The 13,060-nt window shown below is 55.3% G+C and overlaps 1 protein-coding gene across 1 annotated transcript; it reads right to left on the bottom strand.

The window, feature by feature from the left end:
- Positions 1-8,565: 8,565 nt before the first annotated feature.
- Positions 8,566-12,613, bottom strand: LOC127038381 (CD276 antigen-like). Its single transcript, XM_050930958.1, has 4 exons — positions 12,448-12,613; positions 11,838-12,185; positions 9,132-9,425; positions 8,566-8,876 (listed from the first exon to the last, which is right to left on the bottom strand). The coding sequence occupies exons 2-4, from the start codon at positions 12,106-12,108 to the stop codon at positions 8,566-8,568; spliced, it is 876 nt and encodes a 291-aa protein (XP_050786915.1). The 5' UTR covers positions 12,109-12,185; positions 12,448-12,613.
- Positions 12,614-13,060: the final 447 nt, after the last annotated feature.

The raw sequence follows: 13,060 nt of genomic DNA, 5'->3' as shown, positions 1-13,060 counted from the left end.
CGCTAGCTTGTCTGTCCTGCCCCATCCTCTCAAGCGTGAATTACCGTCTCCTGCTGTATTTAACCCCTGCTCTCTGGGCTGCTCTCTGCCTGTTTGGCCAATGGCTCGTTCCCCATTACAGCAACATTCTGGATTTGTACAGCACCGAGCACAGCCAGGTCTTGCTCTGTGTCCTCGAGGCACTAGGGCGACACAGCTCATAAATGTATCTTCACCCTAATGAAACCCAACGCTGTAATTAAGGGGTGAGAATTAGCTCAGATCTGTGGCTGGCTTTTGTACCAGTTGACCCAGTTTGCAGAGCAGTGTCATGAGACTGCTGTCATCACACTGGTATGTTCCCTGCTGTTACACTAGGATAAAGGGGCTTCCTGTAGCTGGTACAAGCTAGATCAGGCTGGTGTAGCTTCCACTAGACTTGTGCTGTCCAAATGGCACAACAGCTGTGCCCTACTGGGTTAGCAGGAGACTGCTGGCCTAAAGTTCCTGCCCCCTCGTGCCCCCCTAGTAAAGGACCCCTCAATCCAAAGGGAGGAGCCATTGCATTGAGGTTCTGGGGTCAACCAATGAAAAACCAGGGATGAGAGGGAAGGTTAAAATGCAGGGATCCAGAGGGGGGGCAATAAGCGGAGAGCCCCCGATAGCACTTGCCACTCATCCTAAGGAATCAGTGGACACCAGTGGGAGGTGAGATTAGGGGGTGGAGGGAGATGTCCAGCTTCTATTGCTCCAGATGAATGGCCGTTGTGGTGAGCAGGCTGCCGAGGAGGTCCTGTGACTTGGTGGGGCCAGGGATGGGGTGTGCATGGATTGGGAGGTGGGGGGGACAAGTGGAGCCACAATCTAGGCAGAAGGTTCTGGAGGGGCTGCAGGCTGATGTGCCTTTCGCAGATGTGTGCCAGGGTCTCCATTGCAGCAGAAGGGGCTGGTGTCAGAGGAGTTTGTGCACCATGCCAGGTACATGCCTGTGCTCATGGCTCTGTGGATGGGCTGCCAGCTGATACCCCTGGTGGGATGTGGAACCAGTGTGGGGTCCAGGTTGCCCCCCTGGGGTTCTCTGCCCTCTGCAGGTCACAGAAGGTCCCACTATTTGGTGTGGGGCAGGACATGAGAGCAAAGGAAGCATGGTGTGAAGCACTAGGATGTACAGCTGGTTCCCAGGCATGGTTTGGAGGCAGACCTGCTGGGTATCACTCAGCCTGTGTGGGGGTAGGGAGTGGCGGGGGAGGCTTGTGCGGCAGGGGCCTGATGCTGAGCTCCAGAGGGCTGGGGGTGATGGGTGGGTGGGGAGCTCACCCTCCTACCTGCCTTCAGCCTGTATCTGAGGGTAGAGCTAGCACAGCCCTTTTCCAGGCAGACACCCAGTCTCCATGCAAGCACTCCAAGGGCTGGAGGATCCCTCCTGTCCCTGGGGCAGTTGTGCCAAGGGTCAATTCCCTTCCCTGGGGAAAATCTGCCCCTTGTTTGCAGTCGGGATTGGTCTGGCTCTGGCTGTCGGGTCTCCCTCATCCCTTGGGTTAAGGAGCCCTCTGCTCGTGGGGGTGCTGACAGAGCCTGGACTCTGCCCCCACCTGGGGCAGTGCTCCGGGCAGGGAGCCCAGCTGTGGGGCGGGGCCTGGGCTGGCAGAATGTGTGGGCGGGGTGAACATGGGAGGTGGGGGCCTAACCCAATCGGCGGGGGCGGGGGCTAGCTGGTTTTGGGGGCGGACCATGGGGGGTGGGGGCGTAACCCAATCAACCGGTGGGGGGGATAAGAGAGGCAGGGGCGGGGCTTCTGGGGGGAGATTGTCTAATAGGATTTTACGCGTCAGATTCAAACCCCTAGTCCCGGGCTCCGGCACCGAGATTCTTGGAGCCCGGCAGGTGCGTGTGGGGCGGGCGCCTGGCAATGGGGGGGATACGGTGGGGCAGGCGGGGGGGGCAGTGGCAGAGCCGCCCCCCCACCCCCGCTGGCAGACGCTGGGCCCGGCCCCTGCTAACCCCCCCCCGTCTCTTCCAGCTGCTCCCGCCCCGCTGCAGCGCGATGGTCCCGGGCTCCGGCCGCCTCCTGCCCCTGCTGGCCGCGTGGGCGGCGCTGTGGGGTGAGTGCAGCCCCCGCGGGGCCTGGGTCCCTGCGCCGCCCCCCCCCGCGGAGCCGGAGCCGGAGCCGGAGCCGGAGCCGCACCGAGCTCTGCCGGGCCGCGGGGGGCGGCAGGTGCCGCGGGGGCTAAATCCCGTCTGGAGCCGCGGCCAATTTGAAAATGTACGGGGGGGGGGGGGCTGCCTTGTGATTGGCCGTCTGCCTCACTGTCCCGCCTATACCGGGGCGTAGCAACCAATCAGAGCTCGATCACCCCCTCTGCTCCTGCGTGAGCCGAGTCACCGCCTGTGCCCCGCCCTGCCGTTGGGGGGGGGGGGCTGGATCTCCCCCCGAGCAGAGCCTGGGCAGAGACAAGGCTGGGGCCACTGGGTGAAAGCGGGGCGGGCTGGGAGCCAGGACTCCTGGGTTCGAGCCAAGCTCTGGGAGGGGGGTGGGGTCTAGCGGTTAGTGCAGGGTGGGGGCTGGGAGCCAGGACTCCTGGGTTCGAGCCAAGCTCTGGGAGGGGGGTGGGGTCTAGTGGTTAGTGCAGGGTGGGGGCTGGGAGCCAGGACTCCTGGGTTCGAGCCAAGCTCTGGGAGGGGGGTGGGGTCTAGCGGTTAGTGCAGGGTGGGGGCTGGGAGCCAGGACTCCTGGGTTCGAGCCAAGCTCTGGGAGGGGGGTGGGGTCTAGTGGTTAGTGCAGGGTGGGGGCTGGGAGCCAGGACTCCTGGGTTCGAGCCAAGCTCTGGGAGGGGGGTGGGGTCTAGTGGTTAGTGCAGGGTGGGGGCTGGGAGCCAGGACTCCTGGGTTCGAGCCCTGGCTCTGGGAGGGGGCTGGGGTCTAGCGGTTAGTGCAGGGTGGGGGCTGGGAGCCAGGACTCCTGGGTTCTCTTCCTTCCTTTGCCTCTGGGTGACTTTTGAGTCAGTCAGTTCACTGCCTTTGTGCCTCCATTCTTCCATCTGCAAACTAAATTGTGATGCTTGTGCATATCTGCAGCTATGATTTGTAGAGTCACTCGGGGAGGGGCTGCATCTGAGGTCGCTGGGCAGTGGGGGTTGGAGGGTGGGTCAGGGCTGCAGCCCCATCTGTACCCCTGACTCTGTTTCCCTTTCAGGGCTTATTGCAGCCAAGTTGCCCGTCACTGCTTGGTTGGGAGGGGACGTCACCCTGAGGTGCCTCTTCCCATCCCAGCCTGGGATGAACCTCCAGCGTCTGACCCTCACCTGGCAGAAGGAGCAGGTGGGGACAGAGACCCTGGTGGTTCATAGTTACTATTATGGGAAGGATCAGCTGGCAAGACAGGACGAGGCTTATAGAAACCGGACCCAGCTGGATCCAGAGGGGCTGGCTCAGGGGAACGCGTCCCTGACACTGAGGAGTGTCCGCATGCAGGACAAGGGTGTCTATCACTGCCATGTCACCTCAGAACTGGGCATGACTTCGGAGATGAGGCAGGTTATAGTGACCAGGATTGCAGGAAATGCTGCAGGTGAGAACTATGGTGTACCAGTGGGGGTGGGGTGTGGAGCCCAGGGTTGGGACAGAGGGGGCTACAGATCAGGATTGAGGGGTGCTGCCAGAGCCGTGGGGGACAGCCCCAGGCTGGGACAGTCAATCACTTTCTACTTCCCTGAGCCCCACTACTGGCTGCCCTGGTTCTAGTTGTGGTGGGTCTGGGATTCTCATATGATCTGTGTTTCTCTGGAGTTGGGGCCTTGACTAAGAATTTGGATCTTGACAAAAAATAACTGACTGCCCCTGCTGTAACTCATTGCCAGCTCCCCCCGGCTTCCCTTTCTTGCTGCAGGGCTGGGCGACTGCTGGGTCCCTTTGCTGAATCTCTGCCTGGTGCTGATCGTACACGTTCTCAGATGACCTCACTAAAATGCCCCCTGCAGACAAGTTCTGGCTGCCAGTGACACCCGGGCACTGGCCTCGCCAAAGAAATTGCTGTGCAGGAAGCCAGATCCTGTAGAGGGCTTCTACATCCTTAGTGGCCAGGATGGTGTTTTCCAGTGGCCACTATGGATGTGGAGGCCCTCTACACCAACATTCCACACACAGATGGACTACAAGCTGTCAGGAACAGTATCCCCGATAATGTCACGGCAAACCTGGTGGCTGAACTTTGTGACTTTGTCCTCACTCACAACTATTTCACATTTGGGGACAACATATACCTTCAAGTCAGCGGCACTGCTACCGGTACCCGCATGGCCCCACAGTATGTCAACATTTTTATGGCTGACTGAGAACAACGCTTCCTCAGCTCTCGTCCCCTAACGCCCCTACTCTACTTGCGCTACATCTTCATCTGGACCCATGGAAAATAAGCCCTTGAGGAATTCCACCATGATTTCAACAATTTCCATCCCACCATCAACCTCAGCCTGGACCAATCCACACAAGCGGTCCATTTCCTGGACACCACTGTGCTAATGGGCGATGCTCACATAAACACCACCCTATACCAGAAACCTACTGACCGCCATACTTACCTACATGCCTCCAGCTTCTATCCAGGACACATCACACGATCCATTGGCTACAGCCAAGCTCTAAGATACAACCACTTTTGCTCCAATCCTTCAGACAGAGACAAACACCTACAAGATCTCTATCAAGCATTCTTAAAACTACAATATCCACCTGCTGAAGTGAAGAAACAGATTGACAGAGCCAGAAGAGTACCCGGAAGTCACCTACTACAGGACCGATCCAACAAAGAAAATAACAGAACGCCACTAGCCGTTACCTTTAGCCCCCAACTAAAACCTCTCCAGTACATCATCAAAGATCTACAACCTATTCTGAAAGTATCAGAGGGGTAGCCGTTTTAGTCCGGATCTGTAAAAGCAGCAGAGAATCCTGTGGCACCTTATAGACTAACAGACGTTTTGGAGCATGAGCTTTCGTGGGTGAATACCCACTTCTTCAGATGCATCTGACGAAGTGGGTATTCACCCACGAAAGCTCATGCTCCAAAACGTCTGTTAGTCTATAAGGTGCCACAGGATTCTTTGCTGCCATTCTGAAAGATGATCCCTCACTCTCACAGATCTTGGGAGACAGACCAGTCCTCACTTACAGACAACCCCCCAACCTGAAGCAAATACTCACCAGCAACCACACAACAAAAACACTAACCCAGGAAGCTATCCTTCCAACAGAGCCCGGTGCCAACTCTGTCCACATATCTAGTCTAGTGTCACCATCATAGGACCTAATCACATCAGCCATGCCATTCGGAGTTCGTTCACCTGCACATCTACCAACATGATATGCCATCATGTGCCAGCAATGCCCCTCTGCCTTGTACATTGGCCAAACCGGACAGTCTCCATACAAAAGAATAAATGGACACACATCCAACATCAGAAATCATAACATTCAAAAAACAATAGAACGCTTCACCCTCTTTGATCACTCAGTAACAGACTTAAAGGTGGCAATTTTGCAACAGAAAAGCTTCAAAAACAGACTCCAGCAAGAAACTGCTGAACTAGAATTAATTTGCAAACTAGATACCATTAACTTGGGCTTGAATAGAGACTGGGACTGGCTGGGTCATTACACAAATTGAATCTATTTCCCCATGTTAAGTATCCTCACACCTTCTTCTCAACTGTCTCAAATGGGCCATCTTGATTATCACTACAAAATTTTTTTTTCTCCTGCTGATAATAGCTCCTCTTAATTAATTAGCCTCTTAGAGTTGGCAATTTCCACCTTTTCATGTTCTCTGCATGTATGTATATATATCTTCTTACTGTATGTTTGTCTGAGCATAGAATAGAACTTGTTAACCTCTGAGGTGCTACAAGTACTCCTGTTCTTTTTGCAGATAAGGACTAACACGGCTGCTACTCTGAAACCTGTTACCTTGTTCTGTCTGTTATTGCTTGAAACCACTTAAATCCTACTTAATAAAAACACTTTTGTTTATTAATTAACCCAGAGTAAGTGATTAATATCTGGAGAAGCAAACAGCTGTGCAATCTCTCTGTGTTATAGAGGGCAGAGAATTTGAGTTTACCCTGTATAAGCTTTATACGGAGTAAAACAGATTTAGTTGGAGATTGGATCTCAGTGGGAGCTGGGTGTCTGAGTGCTGGAGATAGGTAACTTGCTAAACAGTTTTTGGTTAAAGTCTGCAACTTTGGGGTCGTAAACCAGACCTGGGTCTGTGCTGCAGCAGCCTAGTGTGTCTGGCTCAACAAGGCAGGGTTCTGGAGTCCCAAACTGCCAGGGAAAACGGGCTCAGAAGTAAATTCAGCACATCAGGTGACAGTCCCAAGGTGGGGTCTCTGTGACCAAACCTGTCACACACGGAATCTCAGCTCAGCTTGTAAAGGCTGGTGCATGTCCACTTTCCTTTGATAAAGTGGTGAACTACTAAATGAGTTTGCGCTGTCCAAGGGAGTCTTGGGCAGTAAGACGGTATGGCTGGGAGCTGGGGTGATTGGCTTGTGTGGCTCAGGGATCATTCATGCTGATGGATGAGTGATCACAGCGCCTGGAGGGGTTTGCTGCCTGTCACTGGGATTGCAGTGTGAGAGACAGCCCAGGCTGGAGAGTTAAATGCACATAGTGGTCTATAAGTTGCAGGCTGTACCCCAGGGACCAGGAGGCTCCAGCTGTCCCCTTTAACCCTACCTCTGGAGTTTGCACGGCCCTTCTGCACAAGCCCCAACCACCCAATATAGATAGCCAGAGCTCTTAAAAAAACAAAAAAAGCACCTAGCTCACACCTCCCTTGACACATTCCTGCGCCTCTGGTGGGAGGCCTGCCCCACAGCTTGAGAACAGCTGGAGTAGCCACTTGCTATGGCTCCTTCTGCCTTGGACTCTGAATTGCAGTGACACAATCTAATGCTACTTTGCATAACGTGTGTAATATGCACATTATCCCCTGCAGGCAAAATCGTATAGTCCGGTGGTTTTCAACAGTTTTTCATTGGCAGACCCCTAAAAATTTCAAATGGAGGTGAGGAGCCCTTTGGAAATCTTAGTCTGTGGATGCCCATGAGTCCACGGATCACAGATTGAAAGCCACTGGTGTAGTCAATTGCTTGACCAATCTTTGGTTCATTTTTTCGTTATGAAATATATTCAAGAGACAAAATAACCAGCGTCGGTCAGGTTTATTAATATGCTAGAGGAGAGACGTTCTAAATGATACCAGTCGCCGAAGAGCTGTCCTGTGCAATCACATTAGAGTCCCACTGTGCAGAACATTTGCTCCCCTAGGTATACATTTCGGCGGGTATCAGTGATATGATTTTACAAGTTGCGAATTTCTTCCCACGTCACTGGAACCCAACCCCTCGCTTTGTCCCAGTTCTCTAACCTGTTCTGTTCCTCACTGACATGTGGGTTGGGACCAGCCTTCCAGGGCCTCAGCCATGAAGCTACTTCCCAGCCTGTACTAAGGTGTGAAATGACCTTATCTTGCTTTTGACACATTTCCTATTGGGTAGAGCAGCCATGCCGGAGGAGCTGCACGTTCTGCTACGTTCGCCGCTGTGGTTCAAGGGGAGCCCTGAAGTTCTAGGCTTTCCTGAGAACCACTGCAGAAAAACAAGTAGGGCGGCTCCACGCCAGCAGCTTCTCGGGTGCAGCTGTCCCGCCCCCAGCCCGTCCACACAGATGTGTCTCCTGAGTCCTCCAGCCTGGGGTCTGTGCAGCAAAAGTCTCTGGCGCAGCAGGAGGAGGACAGAGCCCCACCCCCCAGGTAACGTGATATGGATGTGAATTCTGGGGAAGGGCCAGGGCCCCCGGCTGGGGGCGGAGCAGGGAGGAGTTATGTGGGGGGGGTCACATGCAGAGGTCACGTTGCCCCCCCCTTTGTGTCTCTCCCATGAGTGCAGCGTACTGGCAAGAAATTACTTCTCTTTGCACCATTGCTCAACAGACATGCCCAACGAGGAGTGATGGGGAACGGTTCCTCCGCCCCAGACTCCTGGAGAGAGCAGCTCCACCAGGATCAGTTCTCTCTCTGGTCCATTTCGACACCATGCAGCTACCTGGGGGAACTGGTCAGACACCACAGACTCAAGTGCCAGCAACCAACAGGTGACACCCAGCTCGATCTGTCCTTCACCGCCCCCGCCCACAGCCGCCCCCTGCTCCCCCGATGGCCCTGTGCCGGGTGAGATCACCTTTAAGACCGGCTCCGAGCAAGGTAGGCGGAGGAGAGCACTTGGGGATGTTCGCAGCCCAGAGCAGCCGCCTTTGATTGAAGGTTCACGTCCCCCACCGGCCAGTCCAGCCCATAGTCCAGAAATGCCCCGGGATCCCTTGCTAATACTGGGCTCTCACATCTCAAGGCCACACGTGGCACTTTCTGCCATCTCCAGCTAGCTAGGAGATTCCGTCTGTCCTGGCGGGTGATGACCTGTGCTTTGCACCTTCGGCACCTCCTGGCTAGACAAGAGCAGCGCAATGGGCCAGGGCGGGAAGCCTCCAGCACGCAGGGACTCCGAAGAGTCCTAACTCCTCTGGGGCTCAGTTGCCAGGAGATGATGGAGCCTGGGTGGTGCTAGATCTTGCTCGTGGTGGCTCCAGCTCTCCCCCAAAGATCCCCAAGGCCTCAGGCCCGGCTGGCTGCTCGTGGCCAGTGGGGCTGGCTGGGATTGGGCAGGAGATCTCTTTCTGTTTCTCCTCCTCCTCCTCAGCCTTCCTCCAAGAGCGGGATCCAGCCAGGCCCTGGCGGAGATGGTAGAGAAACGCAACAGCCAGCGGGACGATGAAGAGGCAGGCGGCACAGACGACAGCCAGGCGGATCTCAAGGCAGGAGGCCGGGGGACCCAGGAGTCCTACAACAGAGAGAGGGGATTAGACCATGACGTACTGCAGGGGCCACGGCTGACGACAGCTGGGGCAAATGCTCAAAGGGGCGGTGGCCCAATCACATTGGCTGGATGGATTTACCATTGGGGGGTATAAGACGGGGGGGGGAATAGATGGGGCTCCCCCACCCCATTGGGCTTCCTGCCCCCAGTCTCTTTCAGGGTTCCCAGGGCTGAGCTGCCCCTGGGGGCTGAAATCCAGATCTCCCCTCCCTGCCTCACCTGGGCTCAGCTGCAGGCTCAGTGGCCGGGTGATTGGTGCCCCCAGCACACGAGGGGTTAATATGAAGGTCAGCCTGGGGCTGTGGGTCGCAGGCGGCACCGTGACCCAGCTGGTGATGTGGTAAAGCCCCTGTTCATCCACCTGCTGCTCCGTGGCACCTTCTGCTGTGACGTCCCTGCCTGCCTTGTCCAGCCACCGCACCGTGGCCGCGGGGTACCCGCCCCCTGTGTGGACGGTCAGTGTGACCCCAGCGCTGGAGAGGCTGAAGGTCAGCTGGGGCTCGCTGAACGGGGCTGGAGGGAAGAAACATGGGGGTGGATTTAGGGAGGGGGCTCAGAATTGGGCCCCACAGGCTGGGTCCTGCCCTGAGTTGTGAATCTGGATTGAGTCTGCTCTGGAGCAGGGCTCACACTGGGGTCACCGAAGGAGCTCTCAGCAATTCACAGCTGGGACATACAGGGCAGCCTCAGCGCAGAGAGATTCCAGCCACGCTCAGAGGGCTCCAGCTCCAGGATTCACCCTCCCAGCATGTGGGATTAACCCGACACTGCAGTGGTTCTCAAACTGTGGGTCGGGACCCCAAAGTGGGTTATGATCCTATTTTAATGGGGTTGCCAGGGCTGGCTTAGACTTGCTGGGGCCTGGGGCCAAAGCTGAAGCCCTGGAGGTGGGGATCAGGTTACAGGCCCCTTACCTGGGGCTGAAGCCCTTGGGCTTCGGTTTTGGCCCCCACACTGGGGGCAGTGGGGCTCGAGCGGGCCCAGGATTCCGTCCCCGCTCCTGGGTCGTGTGGCAACCTTTGTTGTTGGAAGGGGGTCGCGGTGCAATGAAGTTTGAGAACCCCTGCGATAGAGTCAGCTGCAGGAAATAACAGGTTAGCACCAAGCAGCAGGGAAGACAGCAGCCGACTTCATCTGCAGGGAAGACATTTTAAAAAGAGAACAACGTCAGGTTGTGTCTGGGGCTTGAACCAATGACCTTTGGGTGTAACCCCCTGAGCGGCAGCTGCCTGAGCTAAAGAACCAGCCGCAGTGACTCAACAGTGCGAGTGTAGCTGAGACCTGACCTGACATGAGGCCTCATCCTTTGGAAAGTGTCAGAGGGGTAGCCGTGTTAGTCTGGATCTGTAAAAGCAGCAAAGAGTCCTGTGGCACCTTATAGACTAATAAACATATTGGAGCATGAGCTTTCGTGCATGAATACCCACTTCATCAGACGCATGTAATGGAAATTTCCAGAGGCAGGTATAAATACGCAGGCAAGAATCAGTCTGGAGATAAGGAGGTTAGTTCAATCAGGGAGGATGAGGCCCTCTTCTAGCAGTTGAGGTATGAACACCAAGGGAGGAGAAACTGCTTTTGTAGTTGGCAAGCCATTCACAGGCTTTGTTTAATCCTGAGCTGATGGCGTCAAATTTGCAGATGAACTGAAGCTCAGCAGTTTCTCTTTGAAGTGTGCTCCTGAAGTTTTTTTGCTGCAGGATGGCTGCCTTTAAATCTGCTACTGTGTGTCCAGGGAGATTCAAGTGTTCTCCTACAGGTTTTTTTATATTGCCATTCCGAATATCTGATTTGTGTCCATTTATCCTTTTCCATAGGGACTGTCCAGTTTGGCCAATGTACATAGCAGAGGGGCATTGCTGGCATATGATGGTGTATATTACATTGGTGGACGTGCAGGTGAATGAACCGGTGATGGTGTGGCTGATCTGGTTAGGTCCTGTGATGGTGTTGCTGGTGTAGATATGTGGGCAGAGCTGGCATCAAGGTTTGTTGCATGGATTGGTTCCTGAGTTAGTTACTATGGTGCGGTGTGCAGTTACTGGTGAGAATATGCTTCAGGTTAGCAGGTTGTCTGTGGGCAAGGACTGGCCTGCCACCCAGGGTCTGTGAAAGTGAGAGAGCATTGTCCAGGATGGGTTGTAGATCCCCCAATGATGCTTTGGAAGACAGGATTAGGGGGCAAATGACTCATGAGGCTGGAAACACAACATTTATGCTAAAGAAGATGAGTCAAGAGGTCAGCAGGCTGAAAAGACAGAATGTCTGAGCCAGCTAAGAGACGAGGGAGAACACTTCAGGACCTATGTACTGTGAACCAGCTAACAAGGGACAGGATACGTTAGGAATGGAGAGATGAGGGAAAGAGGAAATCGAAACGTAGGCAGAGCGTGCAGCTCAGGGACTGGTTCCTGCTAAGTAACCAGCCAATTGTAAAGTCGGACGCAGTGTAGTGTAAATGAGATGCAATCGGTAAAAGTCTATAACAAAAACAAGCTTCTTAGGGACGCTAGAGCCAAGACAAATCCCACATCAACCCCCTGCATTTGAAGCAGCTCAGATCAGTGTCGCATTACCGTGAGCCAGATTAAAAACACTCGAGGGACGAAGTGTGGCGTGGAACTGAGTTCTTGGGAAGCCGGGTGGAAAGAGGTCTCGCAGGGAATTCTGACAGCGAGGAGGCTAATAAAGCGCCATGTAGCCTGCAACCACTAAAGAGGGACCCAGAATCATGCAGCCTGCGGCCACTAGATAGGAACATGGTGCCACACAGGCTGTGACCACTTGAGGGGGACACGGAGCCACACAGGTGGCAGCGACTGGGGCGGGGACACAGAGCCACGCAGGCTGCAGTCACTACCAGGTCCAAGGAGCTGCTGTGTATTAGCCAGGCCCATCCTGGGATGCAGCAGCCCCAGCACTCACCTGCCACTCTCAGCTCCCTGTGTTCAGACGTCTTGCCCAGCTCCGAGGTGACGTGGCAGTGGTAGACGCCCTCATCCTGGGTGCGGACGCCCCTCAGTGTCAGGGACGCATCGCCCCGAGCCAGCCCCTCTGGATCCAGCCGGGTCCGGCTCCTATAAGCCTCGTCCTGTCTTGCCAGCTGATCCTTCCCATAATAGTAACTATGAACCACCAGGGCCTCTGCCCCCGCCCGCTCCTTCTGCCAGGTGAGGGTCAGACGCTGGAGGTTCATCCCGGGCTGGGACGGGAAGAGGCAGCTCAGGGTGACGTCCCCCCCGAAATGAGCTACCACGTCTGGTGCTGACTGTACTGCAGGGGGGAAAAACACAGGGGTTAGTGAGATTTAGGGTGTGAGAGCCTCGCCTCTCCCAGCAGGGGGTGCTGTGGGCAGCTGGGTGGGACTGTCAGCCTCGCGGGAGCTCCCGAATCCTCCAGCCCCAGCCTGGCCCTGTGGGGGGAACTGTGGGGAAGGGGGTGGGAATGCCGGCTGGGGGAGGAGCTCACTCCGGCTGTGATGCGCAAGGGTTTGCCATTATCCCAGTACGATGCCATGAGTGACATTCCCAGTTACCTTTTCCTATGAACAGAATGGGAAAGTGCAGCCAAGGGACGAGGAAAGTCTTTGTGGCTGTTCCAGGCGGCAGGGAACGGTGCCTAGTGATTAATGGCTGGGACTCAGGAGTCCTGGGTTGAAATCCTTGTTCTGCCACATACCCTCTGTGCACCTCAGATGCAGCATGTCCACCTCTGTGCCTCAGTTTCCCCATCTGTAACAGGGGAACACCAAGCCATCCTGTGTCTTGGTCACTGCCAGATTCCTACTGGCCCACCCAGTGCATGAGATTTCAATACATCCCCCACAGCGGGAATGTTCCCAGCATCATTCCTGTCAGATCGTTTCATGCCAGGGGCAAAATTTCTTAAACGGCCCCGTTTGTAAAGTCATTTTAATTCAGAAAACCGATTAGGAAATTTACAGGGGGTCGTGGAGTCAGGCCTGGGCCTTCAAACAGCCCCTTTAACCAGTATTCCCATTACTGTGCCAGCCCTAGAGACTCCCTCCTCTAGCGTCCTCCCTGCCCTGCTGACTCAGTGCCTCCAGGACTAGGTCTTCGGCCCCCAGACACACACACCCTGTTTCCCGCCGTGAGCTCCTCAAGTGAGACCCCTTAGACCGGATGCCT

This window comes from Gopherus flavomarginatus, chromosome 20 (assembly GCF_025201925.1).
Source record: "Gopherus flavomarginatus isolate rGopFla2 chromosome 20, rGopFla2.mat.asm, whole genome shotgun sequence".
Taxonomy (NCBI): Eukaryota; Metazoa; Chordata; order Testudines; family Testudinidae; genus Gopherus; species Gopherus flavomarginatus.
The sequence above is the reverse complement of the archived record's forward strand: the minus strand, read 5'-3'. Positions and strand labels throughout refer to the sequence as shown.